The following is a 25,996-nucleotide window of genomic DNA, read 5'->3' on the forward strand; positions in this document are numbered from 1 at the left end:
GAAAAATTTAATTTTCAATGAGTACCTATGTATTGAATATGTGCGAAATTTAACGGTTCAACTTATTTAACTGTTAGTTTTTTTCCAGCGGGTGGATCGTTGAAACTTGTGCTAATACAACACGACATCGAATTTCAAGTGGTGCATACTGATTGTGAGTGGCACAGATTGAGCTTTGCCTGAATATTGTGCCAATAAGTTTCAACAATCAGCCCTCAGGAATGTATAGCGGAAAATGAAAGAAAAAAAGTCAAATATGAGAAATTATGGAAAGAAATAAGTTTTTGCCTCTTGACTTTCATACTTTCAATAACTTTAACTTTCTTAGGTCAAATCATATTCAATTTTTAATAAAATGATATCATAATTTCCCAAGTTTTTGCGAGGAACATTTGACTCCCGCTGAAAAGAAGATTCTCACAGGGTGAATGACTCTCTCTAATGACGTAGGTACCATTAAAAAGGTCCCATTCTAGATTTTTCCTCATTCAGAGAACTATGGCATTCTGATTAGGCCCACATGAGTGGTTTTCTGAAGCGTGTCACATTTTCGACTTATATTTACCTGTACAAAAGCAGTTCACTTTTTCACACAGGGTCTCCATTCCAGGATTTTAAGAATTCCAAAACAAACAAAGTAGATTTTCATAGTGATTTGTGGACAGGTTCTGCCACTTCCATGGGACAAAATACCTATTATCAACACGTATTTTTGGCTGCCTAATCTATTAATGGCCTGGGTTTTTTTCTCCGCGTATTTCAGCAATTCTTTCATAAACGTATTTTCACTGAAAAAGCCCGTCTTTTTAGACAATTGGCGGTGTGGGAGATGATTCTAGGGTATTTTCGGACTCAGTGCCCCAAAATACATATGGAACGCAGGATTATCTATCAAGCGTCCAGCGAATTTTAGGGTGCAGATCTTTTTTTATTCACAGAGATAAAGACAAGGTACTTATCATAAGAATTTTAACTTTATTTTTTGAAAAGCGGTTTAGCGACTTTTTTTGCCTTTAAAATATGAGAAAATATATCTTTGAGAACTGTTCATAATGGATGTGCTGTCATTCCACCGATTCTGTCCAGAAAGATTCTCCGTTCATTTAAATTTCGCGCCTGTGAACTGCTGACACAGCAGATGATTGGTGGCACCACTAGCGCTAAGGTGCGGAAAATTCGGACAACGAGACTTCACTTATCATATCAGTATTTTGTTTATGTAAGATAATAAGGTCTGATTGTGAATTTTGTCAAGTTTTGTGTTTTAAGTTTCCTTGAAAGTGTAGATTTGAGCATTCTGTGTAGCACTCGTTATTCATTTTACTAGGATCAGTTTTGTTTTTCATGGATAATGAAGGAAATCACCAATTTCAACATTCATAACTACTTTCTCCCTTCCTGATAAACCTTGTCATAAGTAGCCCTCTTTCACAATTTGTAACAATGGCAAGGTTGGCAAATACTTCATTTGACAAGAAATTTTATTTACATTTTGAATATCCTACCACTTGCTGGTGAAGAAGGATGATACCATGATCTTGTGCACATAGCCTCCCAAATCTGTTCCTGAAACATTTGTTCTATCTCTGTCATCGCCTACAACACACTGAATATGTCGCAAGAAGTTGTGTTTAGTTCGCATGACGAATCGCATGTTGTCATGTCAGAAAAAGTACGCTCCTTAGCTGGCAGTATCTACCAAGAATTCGAACGAATGATTGGCAAGTACGATGAAGAGGTTGTTCAAAATTTGATGCCTCTCGTCGTGAATGTTTTGGAGTGTCTGGATCTCTCATACACAGAAAATCAAGAACAGGAGGTGGAACTGGAACTTTTAAGAGAAGATAATGAACAACTTGTCACCCAATATGAAAGAGAGAAACAGCTACGTAGATCTGCTGAGCAGGTATGTTTACATTTTTTTCCGAACTGTGGTCCTTGGAAACATGAAGCTCAAACAAAGGATGGCCCAGCGCTTGCGATCCCAAAGTAATCTATTTCATACCTGCTGTATTCCATATGCATTCTCGTGACTTATCATATTTTTACATGTTGGTCTGTAGATGGTTCAAGCATCCAAACTTTGCAATTGGTATGTCAAGTTTTGATGCGAATTCATAGGCTAAACTGTTATGTAAACGTTTCTTTTATTTGGCCTTGCTGACTTGGTTCTTAGACTCTCTCTAATAGAGGCACTCTTTGAATATAGAGTATTTAAGAATTATATCCTCTCAAGAGAATCTATCTAACAAGGAAAGTTTAAATTGGATCATCCATTAAAACAGTACTTACTACTGAATCACTCGATCTCAATCTAATTGAACGCACAGCAGTTAACAAACATAAAAGAAATTACTGCATTGATTAAACACAGTTGGAGCAGTAAATTTTTCTCTAAGATCAGTGAGTTCATTGAGACGATTTAGCATCTACATATCCGGTTTTGTTTTTTTTCTTTATCATCGCAGGTTTCAGGAGGATAAACCTGAAAGAATAAATACAAACCGTAGATTTAAGAAATTTTAAATCTATGGTCTTCATTTGTACTTACAAAAGTTATTTTTTAAATATTATGATTATCAGTATTCTCTAACTTTATTACAGAAATTGTTGGAGATGGAAGATGTCATTGAGGATGAAAAGAAAACTATGGGAAGTAAAATCGAAAGTCTGGAATCAATCGTTCGAATGTTCGAATTAAAGTTTAAAAATTCTTCAGATCATGGTAAGGTTCTAAGTAAAAACAAGTATATTCATAACTGCGTAATCCTATTCTTTCTATGTAAATTTTTCAAAACAATTTTTCCAATAAAATAGATGTAAAACAAAGAGGTATGATTTTGCCTTCGAGACTCTCTTATCTTGATATTCAGCGTAAATGAGAAATGGGAACACTTGAACTTAAAGATGGTATGAGGTAACATCATGATAAGAAACCTTGAGTATTTCTATTATAAAACTGTCTGGTTTTACCCACAGAATCTGCCAGTAGAGTCCCCAGGGTAGGACATAACATATGAGGATCTTTCCTACAAAACAGCTTTTTTTCAAGTACCTATCCAAAATCACCCACATTGTAACTTTCTCTGCCAAAATATTTGAACAGTTGAATACACGCACAATCCTAGCAATGTTGACATGGGTATAAGCTCATTGGTGTTTGGTCGGTTCCGACCAAACAGCCGAAAAGAATGCACGGTAAAAATACGCATGGGGCACAAGTACGCTTAACTTTTTTAATTCGTCTGTATTTTTGTTTTCCTCAATTCAATTCAATTAATCTAATTAGTGATGCTAATTAATCACTCTCTTTTTCTTCCTTTTTAGTCTGTAGACTGGAAGAGAAAGAACAAGAAATGAAAAAGGAGTATTCAAAACTCCATGAAAGGTACACGGAATTATTTAAAACTCACATGGATCACATAGAGCGTACCAAGATTTTAATGGGCTCCTCTGATAGAGTTGACCTTCCTGGAAGGACAAGAATGCCTATGAGTCTTGCGCATCTGAACAGGTTAGTACTTGAATTTTAAAGTCAATTTTCTAATATTTCAACGCAATTTCTATAATCTTTGTTTCACATGCTCCCCTGAATTTTTGCTCTTCTTTTTACTGGGGGACAATAATTTGTCATCAGTTCGAATTTTTGTGTCATCAGTATGATAACTTTTTTCTCCTGAAAAATATTATCACAAGAGTTGAAAAACAGAATAGCATGTGGTAAGAATGCAGCTCTGAATGATATGAGATGTGTGCATTTAAACTCGTGCCTGATCTATCTGTGTATCTTATTGAAAAGAACCTAGGTATGAATTATCTCACATCTCATTTTATATTTTATTTTATATCAATCACTAAGAAAAAAAAATGAGTACCTCCATCGTAATGTTTAAACATCTCCAGTATGTTTTATTTCTTTCAAAAGAAATCAAACAAAAATATTTCCTTAAAATTTTCTTTGAATATTTTTGAATGAGTGAAGATACATTAGTCCGCAAAAAAATTTAAGGAAAACCCTCCGTTAGTTTTCTTTTCAAACAAGAAAACATGTGCAGCGATTTTCAACGTTGTAATCGGAGGTATGCATTTTTCAACTTCAGCCTTTGATATGATCTATCAAGACTCGGTTGTGAAAGTGAATCATTGTATGAGATATTTTTATGCCATGAAATGAGCAGGGTTGCCACAATCAGGGCTAACCGGGAAATGTCAGAGAATTTTAATATGCCTATGAAAACCGGGAAATGTCAGGGGAGAAGTGTTGAATTCTTCTTATTTGCTTTTTAAAATGTTTAACACGTCTCAAGCAACAATGAGCCTGTTGCAAACTTTTGCTAGAGCAAAAATAAGAGATGTTTCTTCTAGATAATGCCTCAAAAATCACGATGAGCGCATCGGCAAAGTCTGAAATGCACTCATAACTTCACAGTCTGCGTAAGAAATTTGCGGTTTTTTGAGCTTCCCGCTTCAAAAGCGATACTACGGCACAGGTGAACATTTTGTAAAAGGAGTCGTTCCATCGTCGGCAATACTCATCATGGCCGACGCCAATCCGCCAAAACACGTGTGATGGGACGAGATAATACCTGAACTGGATTAGACCAGATAACAATCGGCGTGTTTTAACGTTCATGTTTTCCACGCCCGAATTGATTGACCTTGAATTCTCCTCGAATTACGCGCGGAACTGCGCGCAAGCGTCGGCCATGATGAATATCGCCGACGATGGAGCGACTCCTCTAACAAAATGTTCACTTGTGCCGTAGTATCGTTTTTGAAGCGGGAAGCTTAAAAAAACGCAAATTTCTTACGCAGATTGTGAAGTTATGAGTGCATTTCAGACTTTGCCGATGCGCTCCGTTCATTTGGGTTCAGTTCTCTAGAACAAGGCCCGCCTGCGTTAAAATCTATGCCTAATCCTGGAGAATTTGGAGTTATATCTGGTTCACCGCAGGATAGTTCGCCCTCTCAAAATGAACTTAGTTTACAGCAAGAATTCAATTCACCTCAAGTAAGTCTTCATGAACGTTCACCCTATACAGGGTGTTTCAGACCACCCGTACCAGGCCTTTTTCTCGGTTGGTTTAGGTCGCACGAAGTCGGAGACCGCGGGGTTGAATAGGGAATTGACCCCAAGGAATCCGAATTTCGTGGTCCCGAAACCCCCCCACCCCCCCTCGGGGGGTAAAGGGGGGGTCACGATGCTAAAAGTCACGGTTCCCGACCGAATTGCGGATAGATCGCATCAGAATTGAAAAGCACGGAAAATTTCACGTGAAATTGACCCCTAAAAATCCAAAATCGGACCATCCAAGGCCCAAAAATGACCCCCTAAAGAGGGGGACAGTACCCCCCTCCATAATTTCTCTTTGGTCTCAAAATTGACGTAAATTCTCCAGAAAAAGACGGTTTCCCAGGTAATCGACCCCGAGAAATCCAAATTTCATGGTCCCGAAGCTCCTCTAGCCCCCCTTGGAGGGTAAACGGGGGGGCCCAATTTTAAAAATCGGGGCTCCTTTCCGAATCGCAAATTGATTGCATCCAAATTGAAGAGCAAAACACATTTACATCTTAAGTGACTCCTAAGAGTTCTAATAGACCCCCTGAACGGCAGAAAGTAACTCCCGGAGGAGGGGGGCCTCGCCCCCGCCAAAAATTTCTCAGGATTCCTCTTTGGTCGCAAAATTGACGTCGATTCTCCAGAAAAATACGGTTTCCTATGTAATCGACCCCGAGGACTCTAAATTTCATGTTCCCTGAGCTCCTCGGGGTCGATTACATAGGAAACCGTCTTTTTCTGGAGAATCGACGTCAATTTTGCGACCAAAGAGGAATCCTGAGAAATTTTTGGCGGGGGCGAGGCCCCCCTCCTCAGGGAGTTACTTTCTGCCGTTCAGGGGGTCTATTAGAACTCTTAGGAGTCACTTAAGATGTAAATGTGTTCTGCTCCTCAATTTGGATGCAATCAATTTGCGATTCGGAAAGGAGCCCCGATTTTTAAAATTGGGCCCCCCCGTTTACCCCCCAAGGGGGACTAGAGGAGCTTCGGGACCATGAAATTTGGATTTCTCGGGTCGATTACCTGGGAAACCGTCTTTTTCTGGAGAATTTACGTCAATTTTGAGACCAAAGAGAAATTATGGAGGGGGGTACTGTCCCCCTCTTTAGGGGTCATTTTTGGGCCTTGGATGGTCCGATTTTGGATTTTTAGGGGTCAATTTCACGTGAAATTTTCCGTGCTTTTCAATTCTGATGCGATCTATCCGCAATTCGGTCGGGAACCGTGACTTTTAGCATCGTGACCCCCCCTTTACCCCCCGAGGGGGGGTGGGGGGGTTTCGGGACCACGAAATTCGGATTCCTTGGGGTCAATTCCCTATTCAACCCCGCGGTCTCCGACTTCGTACGACCTAAACCAACCGAGAAAAAGGCCTGGTACGGGTGGTCTGAAACACCCTGTATGTTGAATTTTTGTTTTTTAGGTACCTAATTGTTCGATTATTTTGCGCTGATTTCTTTTTCTTAGCTGATAATATTAAAACTTCATATTTCCTCTTCTCTTGTATATCTGAACTTGTATATCTTGTCTCCTGGGAGGAGACGTAGGGGATGTCCAGCAAAATTGTGGATAGGTGGCATTCAAGATGAAATTACAAGATGCCATTTACCAGATGACTTCTGGGTCGATAGACAAGAGTGGCGATTAGGTGTCGCAGAGCGCCCGGGCGTGCTGTAAAAGCGACTTGAATGTATGTATGTATAGCTGAACTAAGCCAAATACTGTTGACTGTTTTAAACAGGGACTGTTTTTTGTGATTTTTGGTCCTAAGAATTAGGCTTGTCTACCAAGATGGCTCCTAAAATTTTATCCCGAAGTTAGAACTCTGAAAGATAGGCGAATAGCTTATCTTTCACCTCCTATCATAGAGTGCAAATGATTTGACATCTTAGAATGAAGAAAATAAAAATTTAATCTTCAAGCATAATTTTTAACCTTAACCAATCAATCAATTAAACCCTAAAGTAAATGTTTGTAAGTCTATCATTTTTGGTAACAACATTCTACATATGAAGAAGTCTAAGAGATTCTAAAAATTTACTAGACAATTCTGTCTATGAAGAATTGTATCAGATTTTCTTAATTTCTTTCTATTCGTATGTTTGATGGACAGGAGGGTTTACATGTAGGGTTTTTTTTCTTCTTCCTAATAGTATATTATCAATGTATTTTGTAGGATCTTTCTATATCTGAAGCCAATGGTGACAATCGGATGAGATGGTCAGAGACACTCAGTGCTGCAAGTAAAGATAATAGTCCGGAAGAAATTTCTGAAGATACTCCACCTCCTTCAAAAGCTGCTGCAACTCCTGTCAGTCGCAGCCACACTAAGAGGTGAGTTCACACCCTCTCGACTGGGTGCATTGGTCCTTATACTTAGTTCAATCTCTTATTAATGAGCAAATAGTAATCCAATTTTAAAGAATGGAAGAGTCCCGCAAGTTTTCACAAAGAAAAAAAATCAATATCCATTTAAAGGGAGTAAAGTCTTTTATTGACTTTCGCTTATTGACGTAGCGTCTTCGCTTTATTGACTGTATATATTTTTCACGCCCAAATCCAAATGTATAACTTTATAGACACTCCTATTGAATCTAAGAGACACTCTTATGTTAACTAACATGGGCTAACCAGTAGCGTCAGGGATTATTGTGGCCAAATTCAGTATTGCCTAATCTCAGAGCTTCCCTGTCCCCCAAAACATTCAGAATTTTCCCTTCATGTAGTTATCACACTTTTACGTGATTCTCAGCCATTTCTGGATCAAAGAATATTCGTAAAACTGTCAAATGTGTATAAAAAAGCTTCATTCCTTAAAAATACCTCTTCCCGACAGAGTGCCTGCTGTCTATGTGCTATGTTTCAATTCATAAACATTTTCAGATTGGACTGTCATCAATAGTACCTCTATGCTCTTTGTTTTAGTGAAAAGAGAAGTGCCAATACACTTTATCAAGAACTGAGTTTTCAAGATAACGAGGCTCTCGGTGACGTGGATGACGGTGCTGAAATCACCGGTAAGATCATTTTGTCTTTCATGAAGAGCATTTATTATTTATTTGAATTAGAGAATCATCAATGTTCCGCACTTATGTTGTGAAAAGGAAAAAAAACCAATTATACCTCGGCTGGCCCAAAACAACCGTCCATCAACATTATCCTTGATAAAAAATATCAGCATGCCCTACCAGAGAGGCTCTAGAACAACTTATTAGCTTCAAAAAATTACCAAAATGAGCTAATTTTGTTGAGAATTTAAGATCCTACAACAATTTTACAAAAGCATGTGAATTTTACCCGTATAGGAATTTTGGTCCCCTATGTAAGTGCGCCGCCTGTTAGGCGGTGACTCATTGATGGTTTATGCACCAAAGATTTTTAACTCTTAGAATTTTTAACTACTCATGACTTTGAGAGACATTTTTAACACATATTTCCTCTTCAATCGCCGGAAGCATTAGCACTGTAGATAGTCAGCGACCACAAGACTTTTTCATGGCCACTGGCACCACATCTCCTGCAGAATTGAGAGAAGAGCAGTGGCTTGCCACTCGATATTGTGTCTATAGAGGTTTAAGAGCTGCTCAAACTTCTGAAAAGATTGAAGAAGCTCATGTAGAGAACATGATTTTTCTTTGAAACATTCATCAATGACGGTAAGTGTCCTTGAAAGCTGGGAGTCAAAGGCTTTGATTTTGTTTGGCGGCCGGTTGCCAGCTCTTCAGACAGAACTAATCCACCATCGGCAATTGAAGAGAAAAAAGGTGTTAAAATGATCTTATTGTCTCAGTAATAGATCCACAGTGTTAAAGCAAGTGTCGTAAGTTGTATTGAGTCGTTAATTGAGTAAACCAAACTGTTAATGTGAGAAATATGAAATGAATTGATTGCTGCCCTTTTGTGTTTGATCGCAGAGAGATTGCTGATTATCTGTTTTTCAAATCTGTTCAAAACCCTTAAAATTATGGTCAGTTTTTTGCAAAATTATCAACCAAAAAAATCATAAATTCCAATCTATGAGAGAATGTTGGACCATGAAAGAAGATACTTCATTCAAGGAATGATTAATTTTTTTACTGCAACGCACAAATTTGACAGGGGACTCAATGAGACACAAACCTCTATTATAGCGTCTGATTTTATACTAAATATACTTGCCATTTTAAAGAGGGAAGAAGAAATAAACTGTAACCGCCCTGAAGTTAAGTGTTTCTTATAGACAGGGGGGTCTTGTTGGTTTATCTTGAAATTTCTCTAGACCTATAAGTCATTCGGAGGCCCTACAACAAATAATTTGTTCGTCTTGTTTAGGCAACTGGGTTCATCCTGGAGATTACGCATCATCTGGTTTGTACCTTAAAAATTATCTTAGGGATACGCAGTCACACTTGTAGCCTGCTGTATATTTCTGTGTCGGAAAATGTTGCACTCTCTGTAAACAGACAAATTGGTATCAGAATGATGCAATTCTCTTGTTGAATTTGAATAGGGGCAATTAAAAAGCCGAGAGACTTCATAAAATAAATTTTTTGGGAGTTTTTAGGTATTTTGGTCCGAGGGTTTTAACCTGCAAAAATAATTATCCGTTAAACGCCCTGGTGTCTTAATTTTATGACTTTTCCGTTTTAAAACCAAGTCATCACTGCCAATTTGATTGTTTATGGTAGCAGCATCATTAGATCTCATTTATCCCTTTTGCATCTTTTTTGGGGTTTTATTAAGTTATCAAAATAATTCTGCATTTTTTTTATTTTTGGTCTGTAAATTCTCTCATGTTGCTATTTATTTTTTTAAATTTTCATTTCACTATTTTTTTATTTGATCATTTGGTAGTGTTTTTTCCTATCTAGAATGTCTTCAATCATATATACAGGGTGATCCAGACCACCCGTCCACCATATTTTTCTCGAAAACGGCGGAGAATTGAGCTTCGGGACCAAAACTTTCATAGGGTAAATCGACCCCAAAGAATCGAATGAAAATATTTTCAGCCCCCCAAAATGGCCCCTTGGGGGGGTTTTGGGGGGGGGAGCCCCCCCGTTTCTCGCAATTTTCAAATGGAAAGGGTATGTTTTGACTTTGGTTTCGGAATCTACGGTAAAAAATAAGAACATTTTGTTCTTTGCACTTTTTCCCTAAACCCCCATTTTTTGGAGTTATGGGGCATTTTTAGATTTTGAAATTTGGGTGATTTGGCCGCTTACAGCGTCGAATTGAAAATTGCCCCAAAAATGCCCCATAACTCCAAAAAATGGGGGTTTAGGGAAAAAGTGCAAAGAACAAAATGTTCTTATTTTTTACCGTAGATTCCGAAACCAAAGTCAAAACATACCCTTCCCATTTGAAAATTGCGAGAAACTGGGGGCTCCCCCCCAAAACCCCCCCAAGGGGCCATTTTGGGGGGCTGAAAATATTTTCATTCGATTCTTTGGGGTCGATTTACCCTATGAAAGTTTTGGTCCCGAAGCTCATTTCTCCGCCGTTTTCGAGAAAAATATGGTGGACGGGTGGTCTGGATCACCCTGTATTTTATTACAAGTAGTTTTGAGAGTCTTTAATATCGATACTTTTTTTTTGAGTTCATCAACCTGTCAGCAATGGGATGGCAAAACTTGAAAGTAGTTGGTTGAATTCTTCATTTTTATATATATCCATTAGTTGTCTGTCTCTCCGTCCGCTTTTTCTCTCTCTTCCTCTCATAGCATGAGATGAAATCATATGTAGCCAACAAGATTTGAAGATACTATTGTTCTCGTATCGTATTTTGCACGAGTAAAGTTGTTTATCTATTAGCTTTTTCATTTTTTTTGCATGTGTCTTTCAGAACAAAATGAAAGTGATGCAGAAGGCGAAACACAACCCTCATCTGGTAAACCTCTTCTTTTAGTTCTCTTATATTTTGATTTATACTAATTTTAAAGGCTAATTTTTTCTCTCCCAAGACTAAATGGTTCATAAGTCTCTCTTTCAAGTTTTTCTTTTATTGTGAAAAATTAGTTCAAGCCTGACTACAAAACAAACAAAAAGGCACGGTGGTTCCACTGTTTTTAGTTTTTTCACAGTAGATGAAACTTGAACTACAATTAAATGGCTTGTGAGCAGATTTTATTCAGCCTTGATGAGTCGATACATAACATGAAATGATACTGAAGCGAGTTGTGTTACAATTGTCTATCGAATTAAGTCGAATTCAGTATTTAGGAATCTATTTGCACCTTTTGTTTGTTATCTCAACAAGTGAAATTGAAAAATTCTGCCAGGAGGAATAAGATGAAACTCAGCACAGTAGATGAATTTTAACGAGTTGCGAGACTCAGACCAAACTCTCATATTTATGCCTTAAAGGCAAACATTCATACAACAATGAGTAATTACAGAGTTAAATGTGATTTTAAGTCTATTTTAAGGTCACATATTTTATTTATTTTGATAGTAACCATGGCTGCAATAATCCTTTTTAATTCTATAATTATCTTTATCTTCACAAACGGTAAGGGAGAGGGTACATACTTCAATTTTTTTCTTTATTCACCAATGAGCACCAAATTTTTCCGTAGTTACTTCTTCTCACATTGATGCACTTTTAAAGCGGAGTTTGTTCCTGGCTATGGAATTTTCTTGAACAGTATGATGTGTTTGTGAATGTTGTGTCGTTCGTTTTTTTTCAATTTTATATGTATTTTTTGGAAGTAGAAATATGAGCTATGATTGTTTCTCATCTTCAATATTGAATAACTTAAATCAAATTGCAGACTCTTTCAATTTCAAGCCATTAATTAGATTATGCTTTCGATTTTTTACCTTAGCTTTTGCGCAGCTATAGTTAGTCTGTAGATAAATAATATTTGTGCACAAAAATTGATAAGGGTTCCAGCAAAAGGATCCAAGAAGCATTGGCAAGCTCAATTCTCCGATCTGTTTTATCTGGACAATCAGGTAGTAATGCTCTCAGCTACACTGCCGTTCGCCCAAACAGCCACTCCTCGGAGAAATGAGCCTAGCTGGATTCCCATGGGCTTTGCCTTTGGAACCCTCCTCAATTGTCCTTTTGAGTACTAGTTTGCTTTAATTGTTCAATCCATGATAAATCTCAGTATTGCCAAGTTTATTTAACCGTTATTAGATTTTAGGAAAAATAGAAAGATATGGAAGTTATTGATTGGTTATTAATGGTATGGACCTCACTGTTACAATGATAATTTGGAAGTCATTCTTCGTCAAGAATCTGCACTGTTAAATAGTTTTTGAAGAGGAGTCAAGTCTAAAGTTTTGAAAATTCTTCTAGTATTTTATTTGCTTGTATTGCCCTGAGTAGTTCTGTACATACGTTGTTAATTATCATTAAATAAAAGTGCTTTTGCTTGATCGTAATTCTGAAATAGTCTGTTTGAGGTCGATTCATAGATCTATATTTTAGACTTGTTGTTCTCTCCTGAATGCTATATTAATTTATCATATCCGCCATTATCAAGCCAATATTATTATTTTCACAAAGAATCTAATAAGGAAGTATGATAGTTCAGTATTTTGTGGCAAGTTGTGTGCAATTAAAAACTTGATTTCTGAAATTTCTTATTTATATAGGACATTATTTAATTCATATTTTGCTTTTAAAAATATTTAATAATTACAGTCAATTATGCATGCAAGTTTCTGAGTTTCAACTGTCAACCTATTACGGAATAAGAAACCATTTTATGAACATCCAGTGTTTGAGTAATAGATTGAACTTCTGGAAAGTCAAAAATTGTTCTTGTTGAAATGAGCAAAGCGCTGAAGACCGTCCATATGTTTATTTGGCACTTTATTTAATTTTTCTGCTTTCAGAAATCAAACTTGTATTGTATTCATCTCTTTTATCCTCTAACTTTTACTTCCTTTGTCTCCATTACTGTTTTACTAACGTTGAATTTTTTCCCTTTTGTTTTTGTCATGCTCTAACTCGCTTCCATCTCTGCTGTGTCGTTCGAATCCATAGTTAATGATACCTTCTTCGGTAAGGATTATAAAATTAACCAACTCTCTTTCTCCTCAGTAGAATGATAAATTATTCAATTTTTCTCTTAAAAGCTTAACTACTCACTATAATAATTAAATTAACATGCAAGCTCAAGATCATACAAAGCTGCTCTGAAAGACTATTCAGAGTTCTGTAACTGTGGAATCAGTTATTCCATAATTTTGTAGGACAATTTTTTTCTCAAAAATCTTGCAAGCTAACCTACAATCAATTTATCAATCTGAAGTATCTAATCAGTAGAATCATTTTTATTATGCAATAAACTTTTAAATGTTAAACAGGATACGTTCCTGATGCAATTAATGAGTCCTTTTTATTGTGGCATTAAAGATGAATTAAGCGTCAGAGGCAGTTTGCAGAAAGTTACTATGTCATAAATGTATCAAACCTAGGAAAATCAATTAACACATCGATTTTTTCTGTCTTTTTTTTAAAAAAAAAGAATATATGAAGTCATAAAATATATTTCATCTCTTACTTCGAGCTTGTTGGTCAACATCGTTTTCAATTCACAAATTGTACCTTAGAGTCCCACTTGCTGTACTGTTTGACAGTGCTCCTAATTTGAAACATAACTGGATGTCAGTGAGTGCGTTTAATGAGTTGTTGATTTTGCCTAAAATAATCTACAGACAAAGGATTATTAAATTCTAACTTAAATTGTCCTCTACAAAGCACTTCTTTGTCAACTTACTATTTCTGTACTCTCTCTGCTCTTTCACATGGCATCTGATCTTTTAAAATCTTTTCAGGTATGGGTAAAGAAATAGAGAACTTAATAATGGAAAATAATGAACTCCTCGCTACCAAGTAAGTATAAATTTTATTACCCATTGCAAAATCTGTAAAATTTACTGAGAACTCAGGATTTTTCATTAGTTTTTTTTATCAAAAATTAAATTTTTTCAGTGAAACTGAAGTATCATTTCCATCATGAGTATTAGGATATAAGAAGGAAGTAAGTCACATCAGGTGTTATCCAAATCGTGCAAGCTCTAAATTTTCCTAATGCAAAGAGCTCCAGCCTAAATTGTTTATAATTGTTTCAACACATACCTGTTTCTAGCTAGGTAATAAAATTTCTGTCAAGAATATTTTGGAAGTTCTGCTTACAAGGTTCATGAATTTAGAACTTGCACAACTTTGATAACGCTTAGTGTTACTTATTGCTTTTTCTCCTTGTACTCCGCACATATGACTTGCTTCTCTCAATTGAACTTGTGTTTAAATTGCCTAGCCTAAAAGAATTTTAAAATTTTCTATCTTAATTTCTGTGAAAAGACTTTCCCTTTTTTACATGTGGAGCTGGTACAAATTGTATCAAACTTTATGACAGCCCCTAGAAAAGGTGTCACTTTCAATCTCTTTCTCTTACCAGATAGACACAGCCCATATAGTTTTATGGCTAGTGATGAATACGGGAGTAATAAAAGCAATAGGCATTACAAACTCAAATAGTAGTACAGTCCGATGTGAAAGTGTCAAGCCTAGCCTGTTGAAACTTACTATCGAAATTTTTTAAAAAAAGAAGTTCTGCAAAAGCAAGGCAATGTTGAAACTAAAAGAAGTATAGTAGCACCAAACCTCTTTGAATTATTGCATTTTGAGGAAAACTCCATAGAAAAAATGGCCTGCTGTTATCCATTTTACTCTTGTTTGACTGAAAATCTGTCTTCTCATTTCAGAAATGCACTGAACATCGTGAAGGATGATCTAATCGCTAAAGTTGATGAACTTACTAGGTAGGTTCCCTATTTTATTGTTTTTATCATCCATTATTGGATTATTATTTATCTTTTTTTTTTTTTTTTTTTTATATCAGGGACACTCCCCTTCTATCTTTATTATCGTATTTAAATATTACATATATTACATAAGATAAGTATATAACATAAGATAAGTATTGTTAAAGATATTTAGGCATATAAATAACAACTTAATTACTTGATATACGATAAAAGGACGGCAAATATCAAGGATATATCCATCGCCCAGGTTAGAGATGTATAAAAAAGAGTCTAAGTATTAATTAAGTTTACATTACAGATATATATATCACACATAAAATAGAGGCGTTTACGGAAGTCCCGAGGAAGAGGCCCCGGGACCGTCGGAAGACACTACATCGGGGAGAGGTTTACATATTTGTACATTGTTAGTCTTATCTTTATAATATTTATTCTTATTATCTAAAATATTTTTTATATAATTATATCCTTTATGCCAAAATTCCTTATTTGCCAACATTACATCTAATAAGTTATCTTTTGTGATCTTATTATTAACTTCGTTTTCTAATTTCTTTAAGTTGTCCTTATTTACAAAACAGTCAAAAAATGCATGTGCAGGGGTGTCAATTTGGCCACAAGAACATAGGGGTGAATCAATGATTTTTCTTTTTTCCAAATAATAGCCAAAGGAACCATGACCTGAAATAAATTGTGTAACGTAGAAATCCGGAAATCCGTGGTCTCTGTCCAACCAGGCATCTAAATCCTTAATGACTGTTTTGATCCATTTGTTTCCAGTTTCATCTTTCCATCTTGCTCTCCACTTCTTTCTAATATCTGAATCAACTACTAATCTATCCTCTTTCTTGGCAATTCTGAATTTTAATTCAATCAACAAATCAATTGGGGGTACCCCAGAGATGACATCTTGAGCAAAGTTAGATACCGACTTATATCCACAAATCAGAGTCCTTTTAAGAGGACGAATAGAAGTTTCTAATAGCTTAGTGGTCTTTTTCCATTGAAGGGCTGTGATCCAGATTGTAATTCCATAAAAGATTATAGAGAGCAATGCTTGAAAAATAATTTTGCGTTTGTAGAAAGAAGGGCCGAAAGTGTTGGGAAGAATTTGTCGATAATGACTAGCGGTTTTATTAAGTTTCTGGCAAGTTAATTCTAAATGTTTATAGAAGTTTAAATTTTTTGTAATAAAAAAGCCAAGATATTTCATAATCTCGCTCGATTCGATCAAAGTCTCGTCAATTTTAATTTTGGCTTTAGTATCTTCTTTTCTACCGTCTAAAATGATAGCTTCTGTTTTGCTTTCTTCCATGAATAGTTCTTTCTTTCTAAGATTCCTTTTTAATTTTTTTGATGTTTTCTCTGTTTCGGAGAGAAGAGCTTTCCTATCTTCTACTTCAAAGGCCAGAAGCGTATCATCTGCGTACACATTTTTATCAGTTCCTTGGTTAAATCTAATTCTAACAATTTCATCAAAGATAATTAAGAATATGAGAGGGCCCAGGATACTACCCTGAGCACCACCTGAATTGAGTTTAATTTTGAAATTTGGAAAGACCAGAAACCTATCAGAGAGATATGATTTTAATATTCTAACGAGATATGATGGTACATTTCTTTTACAAAGAGTAGAGATAAAATCAATCCAGTTTATGCTATTAAAAGCATTTTTTATGTCCAAGGAGACCAAGCATAGTAATCCTCTTTTACCTCTTGATTTACGCATGTGATAATCATAGATTCTTTTAACTGATTCCATAGCCGTCAGGGTAGATTTGCCTTTTCTGAATCCGTGTTGTCTTACATCAAAATTGAAGGATATTATTTATCTATTTATTTTCGAATATTTTTGTCTAAGTCAATTTGAATCAGTGGCCATAGCTACAGATAGTCAATACCAAGAAAATAATGAATTAAATGAAAAAATCGATCTCTTGTGCAAAATTTCATTTTCTTTTGGCAGAAAAACGAAAATTCTTCCTTTTTTCTGATTGAGTGTCGCATAAAAACACGGAAAATCTGTGATGAAAGGCATTCTTACTGTATTAGGATACACTGACATGGTTTTTATAGCTAGCAATGTGCCCATTTTTACCAGGCAAGCAACTGAAGCAGTAACCTAGAGTTTATAAATTTAGGAAGGAAGGAGAAGAGACTAAAAAAAGTGCCCTTAGAATTTTTTTTATTTATATCATCGGGAAGGTTTGACAAAAAATAGGTTATACTTGCACAAACTGGAACATCATTGTTTGCCTTTTTTCCGGGGGAGGCCTGCCACTCCCCAGGCCCTCTTTGGAACATAATTTTTCTCCTTGGAACTATTGTAGAATGGCAAAATTCTTGTTGTTTTGGAACAGCAAAAAGTCAAATCTGAGCGTGGTCAACGGGTAAGTCAGTCAGATCCTTTTTCCAATTCCAAATTTTAGAGGGGGTGGAAGGGACTTTGGGACACCCTGTATATCCTCTAAAGTTGTGTTTGACAGATTTGTACCTTAGCAATGTAATATTATTGACTTGAATAAAGAAAAACATTAAATTAAAAGACTCCCTTGATGTCTCAGATTCTTATTTTTAGCATTTTATGTCGTAATTTAAAACAAATTAATTGTTGTCTTGGGTGCAATTTTCATCTCTTCAAATGGTTTTTTTTTTTTTTTTTTTTTTTTTTTTTTTGTACAGTGAGCAAGAAATTCTCAGGGATGATCTAAAATCAATAAGCACAGTCAAAGCGAGGCTAAAGCAGAAAGTAGCTGATCTAGAGGATGAACTCAGGAGGGTGAAAGAAGAATGCGATAAATTAGCCAAATCTAGCAAATCAGATGATGAGGTATGTATTTTTTTTATTTGAATAATGTTTTATGACTTTTATTTGAAGCATAAGGGTCATCAAGAACATCAATCACTGTATCACATTTGTGTCTATTCAGTTACACACTCACACTTCAAAAAATACTCATTGTTTTGTTTCCTCAGGATGAAAGGATACAAAGGTTTCTTCAGGGCAGTCAGTCATCTCTGGACTGAATCATAATTTTTAAAATGGGTAAAAAAATGTATCAAAAATTGAAGTGCATTAGTGTTTTTTGCACAAAATTGTTGGTTACAGGACTTTTGGTCCAATTTTTTTGTCCATAAATTTTTTCGTCCAATTTATTTTGTCCACGACTTTTTGTCCTTGAAATCTGGTCCAAGTTAAATTCGTCCTGGTAAATAGTTAGTCCTACGCATTTGTTCGTCCAGTGGTATTAGGTCACATTTCTGTGGTCCAGTAAGGTAAAAAAGTTATGTCCAAAACTCACGTCCAATGAGGCCGTTTCAGCTATTTCCTTTCAGCTACTTTCAGTCATCGTCTGAGTCTTCTTCGTCCGAGTCCGGTGGATCTGCGCGTGGCGTGTGCAACTTGAGGTGGTACGCACATGCTCGGATGTACTTCTTAAGTGAGTTCGTGTCCTTGTAATGTTGGTAATTTCGGACGATGTTGGCAATTTTAAAATCACCTCTTTGATGTTTCTTCTTTCGATTTGGGGATGGTATATCAACAAATGTCACCCACACTAATAAAATTTCAAAACAAAAATATATACCGTCATTGAATTTTAAACGAAAATTTTAAAATAACCTCTTCGATGTTTTTTCTTTCGATGTTGGGATTAAATTTAAGGGTCTCCATAGCTACGAAATAAATTGATCTTAACGCCAATTGATTCACACGCCACGCGCAGATCCACCGGACTCGGACGAAGAAGACTCAGACGATGACTGAAAGTAGCTGAAAGCTGAAAGGAAGTAGCTGAAACGGCCTCATTGGACGTGAGTTTTGGATATAACTTTTTTACCTTACTGGACCACAGAAATGTGACCTAATACCACTGGACGAACAAATGCGAAGGACTAACTATTTACCAGGACGAATTTAACTTGGACCAGATTTCAAGGACAAAAAGTCGTGGACAAAATAAATTGGACGAAAAAATTTGTGGACAAAAAAAATTGGACCAAAAGTCCTATAACCAAATTGTTGAAGCCTGTGTGGATCACATACGCTAACAAGACTGACCAGCAGCAGCTCATCGAAATGAGTCAACAATTTTGATTTCAATTGACTCTATTTTTCCTCTTGGAATCTTCAGTTCCTGTTCCAGATTTGTCTCACATGCCTATGTATTGTATCAGTCTTCTCTATCAGAAAGTGCAGCTGAAAGTGAAAGTGTATCTTAAAGTATATTTTCAGTTCTCATCTTCAACAAAACAAACTTTTTTATCCGCAGAAAACTGAAGCGATTTTGGTATTTTATTTTATTCTCTTGATCCCTTTGCTCTTACTTTCAGTGATAAGTTAAATTTTTTCACATTTTTTTTTGTTTTAGGAGGATGTGCCTATGGCTCAGCGAAAAAGGTTCACCCGCGTAGAGATGGCTAGGGTCCTCATGGAGAGGAATCAGTACAAAGAGAAATTCATGGAGCTTCAGGAAGCTGTGCGGTGGTCAGAACTTCTGCGAGCCTCAAAAAATGATCCAAATAGTATAGATAAAAAAAATAAACATACTTTTTGGAGGTTGTAAGTACCCACTGACAGTTCATTTCTGTAACGTTCTTTACATGCCGCTGCTCAATTGCTTTGTAAAAGCCAGTCAAAATTTCATGTATTTCCAATGTTGATGGGATTTATTGCCCTTCAAAAAATATGGTTGATCCACCATAGTAGTACTTAGCAGGGTTTCTCCGTTTTAGCTTTAGTAGTGATGCTTGTGGAGTAACCTATGAAAATGTGCACATTACTATTAAAGAATTCAAGAGTCACAGATAGATCGAGACAGGAATTGAATGCTTGACCTAATATTCAGTTCATGATGTATCACACCATGGCTTCTGTCCGCAATACAGGACTTTTTTGGGGCATCTGAGAGCTTCCCAAAGGCCCATCGGCAAAAACGATGAAACATGTTTACTTAAGTTTTACGTAAACTTTCATTTAAGACCGAAATCATTATAATGTGTTGTCAAGTCATCTCCTGCTCCCCTCATTAGATTTATCCATCATTTATTAATTCTCTTTGTTTCAGCTTCGACCGATTATTTAGTGGTGGTGCTGGTGGGGATGGAAATGGATCAATCAGCCGTTTATCATATCCTAATGTTCAATTCAATGTTCCAACCCACCATGTAAGTCCAGCTATGGAATCATTAAGGAAAAAGCAAATACAAGAGCGGAAACGAGGATTGGATTACATCGATTCTAATGACCTGTAAGTGAACCATTTTTCAATAATTCCATAAAGTCTTACTCTCAAAAGGAAGTAGATGAATTAGCTTCAAAATTTTACCATCATTATCAATATAATTCTAGATCAGGTTTATTTTTAGAAAGTATGACTAATTTTTGTATGATGTGGTTCTTTCTTTTTTAAACCTCGGACGATGTAAGAATTTTTTTCGTCCGCTACATTGTATTTATTTATGTTCAGGTATCTGTTCTGCAAATGGGATTTCAGTTTTACGCTCTTTTCTTTCCAGTCATGCAGCGCGGCGAGCCGTATAGGCGGAGGCATCCAAAAAGTGTCATTACTTTCAGGCCCTTACTTTACGTCCCTTTTTTCGAAAATGCAGACTTAATTTTAAAATGTTATTGCAAATGAATGCAAATGGCAAAATTGATGCGGGAGGAAAAAGAAGGGAAAATACTGGGATGGGTGGAGAGGTAAGGGGAGAAAGGATAGTAAGTAAGGATCAAGGAAGATGCAAGAAATGAAAAAGACAAGGATTATTATGGGCTGAAAGACAGGCCGAAGGGAGGCCATCGTAGGAAGGGTGAACGATAGTGGAGGAAAGGCTGGAGTGAGTAGAAAGTGATAATGATGCGAAAATGCATGCAAGTAGTGGTAATACCAATACCAACAGTATATAGTGATGAAGCCTCCAGAATTTGTCAGAGTAACTCAGCTCTCCAAGTAGGATATTCGACCTTCAAAGAAAAGAAGGGGAGAAACTTGCATCCTCTACTTTAATGAGGCTGTAATTTTGGAGGTGAGGTCCCGTGTAGTTAAGTGCTCCCAAGGGTACTCCAGTGCTCCAATGATCTGAGATATTGTAGGAATCATCTCAAAATTAAGGCAAATCAATGTACCCAATTCACGTACAGCTCGGGAGTTTTCATGGAAAAATTACAGTTAAAATAAAATATGATGACTATAACTTACTATTTCTCATTTGTAGGTGCAGTGAGAAAGTGGGTGCGAGGAGAGCCTCAGAGCGAAAAGAGCAGTATCGGCAAGTGCGAGCGCATGTGGCGAAAGAGGACGGACGAGTTCACGCATACGGGTGGAGTTTGCCGGTGAAACAATCAGGCCCGTCCCCGACTCCACCAGTCATTCCTCAATCTAGTTCAACTTCCAACTCCCAAGTACCTGTCCCTGTTCCTGTATACTGTCGTCCTTTAATGGAAAAAGAACCCGGAATGAAGGTAGACTAGCTTTTTATAGGACCCCCTATAACGAGTGTGTCATTTCTTTTGAAATTTGTTTGGGTAGTTTCCAAGTGCATCGTGACTAAAAACATTAGGAAGTAAAACATAGGTCCCTCAAGTTATGTGATACTATGATCATCGCCTCTCTAATAAGATAATCTAGACTTCCAAGACTCTAAAATGCTGAGAGTATCTTGGAAATTCAGAACTCTTCAGATGTTTATTAGGGTGAACTGATTTTAGTTTAAGTCTAGTTTTAATCTACAAACCTTTTCCATCAATGTCAATTATTCTATTATGAGCAATTGTATGCAAAAATTGTATAAAAGTATCTATAATCATGTATAAATCTTTCCTTTCCATCTTTTTTGGTAGGTAAATTAATTAAATTCATAATTACTTATCTACTTCTTTCAGATGAGTTGAAGGTTCCTCAGTTTTTCCACAGTCATTCCTCAGTTCTTTCAAGAAGAAACATTACTGCCAAAGATACTTGTAATTTTATTCCCCCTTTCTTGAGAATAGTGCTGCTGTCTTTATGAAGTCAGATTTGATTGGAAAATAATTTTTTTGGAAAAAAAAAACCGTTAATAGTATGAATATGTGCTTTTAAATGTTATTTAAAAGAGAAAAACGCAATTTTCGGTCATTAATTTATTATTACTCTGTCATTCTCCATCTGATTATCATATATTGGAATGATGTCATTCTTTTTTTTTATTGAGATTTTAGACGATTTTTGAATGCTTTGCCGAAAACTGTAAAAGCATTCAGAAGAGAATCAAGATCATTTTTAAATGAATGTATTGAGTTAAATAAGTGGTTCTTCGAGTTTCTGCTTTCAGTGAAATATTGGGCAACATTACATAATTATATCTGAAGCTTTATAAAATTTACATTTGCAGCTATTATAACAGTTTTTCCTTTTTTTTCTCAAACAATTTGCGTGTAATTTGTAATAATTTTGTCTCTTCTATCTATTCTAGATTTGGTGTGCAACAGGTGTAAATCTAACCGGTGGCGTAACAAGGGATGGTGGATCGGTTGTCGGAGCCAGTGTTTTTTACTCCTACAACAATGCTAATGGCTCTGAAAATGATTCTGATCCAGAACCTAGCGATTTAGATCCAGCTTTAGCTGCAATCAATCATGAATTAAAGGTAAAGATTGCCTTGATCATCACATTCATCACCTATTTTCTATCTCTCAGTTGGTAATCAATTGAAGATGGGAATTGTAAAGTCCAAAACATGTTTACCGTTTGCAATATTTAATAATACGATAAACAAATAAATATTTTAAAATTTTGATCACACATCACATTTGTTAGTAGTCAGTTTATTAGCCTGTGGTAGCTATGAGCATACATTCCTTTCTACATCATGACTGACCATTTTTTCTTTCTTTTTTCTTTTATTTTTTGTTTTAAGAGGCTGAAAGAGAAGACCCTAACGAATTATAGTATAAACTTATATTTTTATTGTTACTAAATTTTTTAATCAATCTTCTGTTATTTTTGCTTGTCAGGAAGGTGAGCGGCGGCAAAATGAAAATGAGACGCGCGATCACATCCTATCGTCTTTAGTCTGGATTTGTACAAGTACACACTCAGTTAGCAAAGTAACTATCATTGATGCAAATAACCCAGCCGATATTCTGGAAGCTTTCAATGTTTGTCCATCTCATCTTTTGTGCATTGCCTCTGTACCAGGTATATTTGTCATCTCGTCAAATCTATTAGTAGAAAGAGGGTAAAAAAGATTGTGATCTTACAACCCAATAGTCATAACTTTTGAGTAGTTTTCTAACTTTTCTCTGCAACTTGAGATACACGCTCCTCCTTTAATCTACCAGATACACTTCTGTCATGTGAAGCAAGAGTAGAAGAAATGAAGAATGTTACAAGTTGAGGTTAACAAACTTTGTGAGTGTCTTCTTTATAAAGAGAGTTGGATGACTGATTTCTACTCAAGCAGCATGAAATTAAACTTTCATCCATTTTCAAACACCGAAAAATATCCAAATTCCCAAAGTTTCTCTTGACAAACCCCGACTCATGAAAGTGCATGAGAAATGAGTCGCATAATAAACTCAAACTTTCAAATTACCTTAATATTTACAAAAAGGGACAAATTTGTTTCGGGAGTCTGACTGCTCCCATCTTCAGCAGGTGACGACTGAGGCGCTTACAGTGCACCCTTCGTCAGATTCTGAAACTAGGACAAAGAGTAGTGGATCGTCCAGCCCTTCAAGACCCTCATTAATCAATCTAGCTCTCTTCTTGAAAATGAAAATTTTCTCTTGCATTGGCAAATCAATTGGACGAATAACCTCTTTTAAAAGCACAGGTTCTTCCTAGTTAGTTTCTTTCTTTGAAGTTATTTGTCCAATTGATTTGCCAATGCAAGAGAAAACTTTCATTTTCAAGAAGAGAGCTTGATTGATGAATGAGGATCTTGAAGGGCTGGATGATCCACTACTCTCTGTCCTAGTTTTGGAATCTGACAAAGGGTGCGCCTATGTCGCGCCCTATGCGCTATGTCGTCACCTGCTGAAGATGAGAGCAGTCAGGCTCCCAAAACAAATTTGTCCCTTTATGTAAATATCAAGGTAATTTGAAAGTTTGAGTTTATTATGCGACTAATTTCTTGTTCATCTTCATTTTCGAAGTTTTTAATCTCGTGTAAAAGTTTAATTATGAAAGTGCGTTGAAGTTGCAGCTTAAATTTTATGCCAAATTTTTTCCAGGAGAAAGATCTGATTCAAAAGTTAACAGGGCTCCTAAAATTGAAAATCAAAAATTTGCCTGCAGATTTATAAGATTACACCATTCCAAGCGATAAAAATAGAATTTTATTTTCAAAAAGATTCCTTTTAATCCTTGCAAGTTTTCATGTTACTAAAGGTGTATGTTTTTCTTCAGGTGCCAAAGAGATTGATTACTCCATCAATGATGATCCTGAAAATGAAATAGAAACAGAAGAGTATGATCCGACGGTTATGGAGAATGGTGATTCCGATGATAATGTAACCGTTGGAAAAGTTACCTATGTTAGTTGTGAAACTGGTAGTGATACCTTGCAAAACTTCTCATCTAAAATTGCAGAAAGCCAAAATGATACAAATGGTCAGTTTAATTTGTATTTATTTTTCTTGTATGAACAAGGTCTCAAACTGTGATCCTGAAAGTCATGAATTCATCATTTCGTTCTTGTCTTTATGGATTGCTTGATTTACGACCAAGCCACTCTGACAGAGTAATATCGTAAAACTTCCATTGCATATCTAGATGTGGTGGGTTGTTGTTGTGATTAACAAAAATTCCACACAAGTAGACAGCGTATTTAACTCTGTGTATTTTGTATGGAGTCTCTAACATGTTGCCCGTGAGCGTGTGTTTGTGTGTTTTCCTGCAGGGCCAAGAAATCTTGTGAAAAAACAGTGAATTGTGACAGCTGTAAATTACCATCATGAGAGGTACCTTCAGAAAAAATTGTCCAAAGAATGTGCCTCTTTTTAAATTATTTACAAACTCACGTGAAGAATACCAAATAATCAAACATGGCTGCATTAATTAAAATGCTTTATGTATAACTTTTAAATTTTTTGAATCTCAAGTAACTGTAATAAATAACAAACAGTGTTGTTTAATGGAAAGTGTTTGGGTTTAACATCAAAACAGAGTCAAGCTTTGATTGTCTCCTTGTTTGCTGTGATACGTCCATAAATCGAAAGAAATGTGCAAAATTTTTCACCTTGAAAGTTGCGCTTTAGTGAAATGTCACCTGCCCTTGTTTTGTTTTGGCTTAATTTGACGTTTGCTCCATTAGTGTTTTGCAACTCACAGAGAAAAATACTGATGAATTTTGTTTAAAGAATCGGCAAAATTCATCAGGCTGATGAATTTCCTTTCCTACTGAGCGTTTTTAAGAGCGTTTTATCGTATGTAGGTAGGTTCATCAAGTTCTGTCAATGTATTATGAACCGTAATTCTATGAAACATTTTGAAATATATACCAGTCATATTTGAATTGAATTTTGGGAATGTATAATTATTGAATCAAAACAACTTTTCGTAGCATTTAAATAACTGTTTTGGCTGATCTTTAAAATTTCATCAGGATCACCGTTAACTTTGACTGACATATGTACAAACAAAATTGCACCATATGACATCATTAGAATTTTAGATGTGTTAAAAAAACTAGCTACACTTTTATTCGTCTTGTTATAACTGCCGCTCACTCCATTACATTACATTTCTCAGATCTGCCTATAAAATATTTTTCTCTGTGAGCGTTCCTGCTTGTTATTGAATTTTACCATTTTGTATGTTTATCCATTCCCTCAGCTGGTGAAAGCAATGGTGTAGGAGATCCTATTTTTATAGAACAAATTAAGACTGAAATTCCAGAACCGGATCCTGTTTCCGGGAGTCCTGTTCCTCCCCGGAGACTTGTGAAAGAGATCAAAGAAGGTCTTGTTAAAGATGGAATAGCTCAATCGACTGTTGGTGGGTAGTTTAGTTCTTATTTGTTGCTTCTTTCTCCTAACTTATTTATTAGGATAAAAATTAAGGAGTTTACTAACTCTGCACACCAATTTTGACGAATTATTTTTCAGGGACAGATTTAACCAACTACCACCCCACTTCAAAGATGTAGTTAAACTTGGAATTGTTGCAAAAAAGAAGAAAATAATAA

The 25,996-nt window shown here is 36.0% G+C and overlaps 2 protein-coding genes across 9 annotated transcripts in view; both read left to right on the plus strand.

Moving 5' to 3' along the window:
- The first annotated feature begins 1,183 nt into the window (after positions 1-1,183).
- On the plus strand, positions 1,184-3,548 carry LOC140223798 (JNK-interacting protein 3-like). The gene is made up of 3 exons (XM_072298989.1): positions 1,184-1,906; positions 2,605-2,725; positions 3,328-3,548. Exons 1-3 carry the CDS (start codon positions 1,613-1,615, stop codon positions 3,531-3,533), a joined length of 621 nt encoding a protein of 206 aa, XP_072155090.1. The 5' UTR covers positions 1,184-1,612; the 3' UTR covers positions 3,534-3,548.
- A 1,318-nt stretch (positions 3,549-4,866) lies between these two features.
- Positions 4,867-25,996, plus strand: part of LOC109034484 (JNK-interacting protein syd) — a 35,372-nt gene continuing 14,242 nt past the window's right edge. For 2 of the 8 annotated variants that reach the window (XM_019047677.2, XM_019047672.2), the window contains exons 1-16: positions 4,867-5,011; positions 7,236-7,393; positions 7,985-8,076; positions 9,371-9,406; positions 10,884-10,928; positions 13,038-13,055; positions 13,832-13,889; positions 14,765-14,821; positions 17,510-17,657; positions 19,198-19,388; positions 19,894-20,076; positions 21,044-21,290; positions 22,280-22,453; positions 22,821-23,004; positions 24,217-24,420; positions 25,645-25,806. In XM_019047677.2, the coding sequence (XP_018903222.2) occupies positions 4,910-5,011; positions 7,236-7,393; positions 7,985-8,076; positions 9,371-9,406; positions 10,884-10,928; positions 13,038-13,055; positions 13,832-13,889; positions 14,765-14,821; positions 17,510-17,657; positions 19,198-19,388; positions 19,894-20,076; positions 21,044-21,290; positions 22,280-22,453; positions 22,821-23,004; positions 24,217-24,420; positions 25,645-25,806 (2,059 nt within the window). In that variant the 5' untranslated portion in view covers positions 4,867-4,909. The remainder of the gene's footprint in view (positions 5,012-7,235; positions 7,394-7,984; positions 8,077-9,370; positions 9,407-10,883; positions 10,929-13,037; positions 13,056-13,831; positions 13,890-14,764; positions 14,822-17,509; positions 17,658-19,197; positions 19,389-19,893; positions 20,077-21,043; positions 21,291-22,279; positions 22,454-22,820; positions 23,005-24,216; positions 24,421-25,644; positions 25,807-25,996) is intronic. The other 6 variants (XM_019047681.2, XM_019047674.2, XM_019047676.2 and 3 more) reach the window with 6 other exon arrangements.

Source organism: Bemisia tabaci, chromosome 3 (assembly GCF_918797505.1).
Source record: "Bemisia tabaci chromosome 3, PGI_BMITA_v3".
NCBI classification, from domain to species: Eukaryota; Metazoa; Arthropoda; class Insecta; order Hemiptera; family Aleyrodidae; genus Bemisia; species Bemisia tabaci.

What these genes read in the sequence shown, in the direction of transcription:
- LOC140223798 (XM_072298989.1), top strand. Translation starts at nt 1,613, where the DNA reads ATGTCGCAAGAAGTTGTGTTTAGTTCGCATGACGAATCGCATGTTGTC. An exon ending in TACGTAGATCTGCTGAGCAG is followed by an intron (nt 1,907 to 2,604) that starts GTATGTTTACAT and finishes ACTTTATTACAG; the next exon opens with AAATTGTTGGAGATGGAAGA. An exon ending in TAAAAATTCTTCAGATCATG is followed by an intron (nt 2,726 to 3,327) that starts GTAAGGTTCTAA and finishes CTTCCTTTTTAG; the next exon opens with TCTGTAGACTGGAAGAGAAA.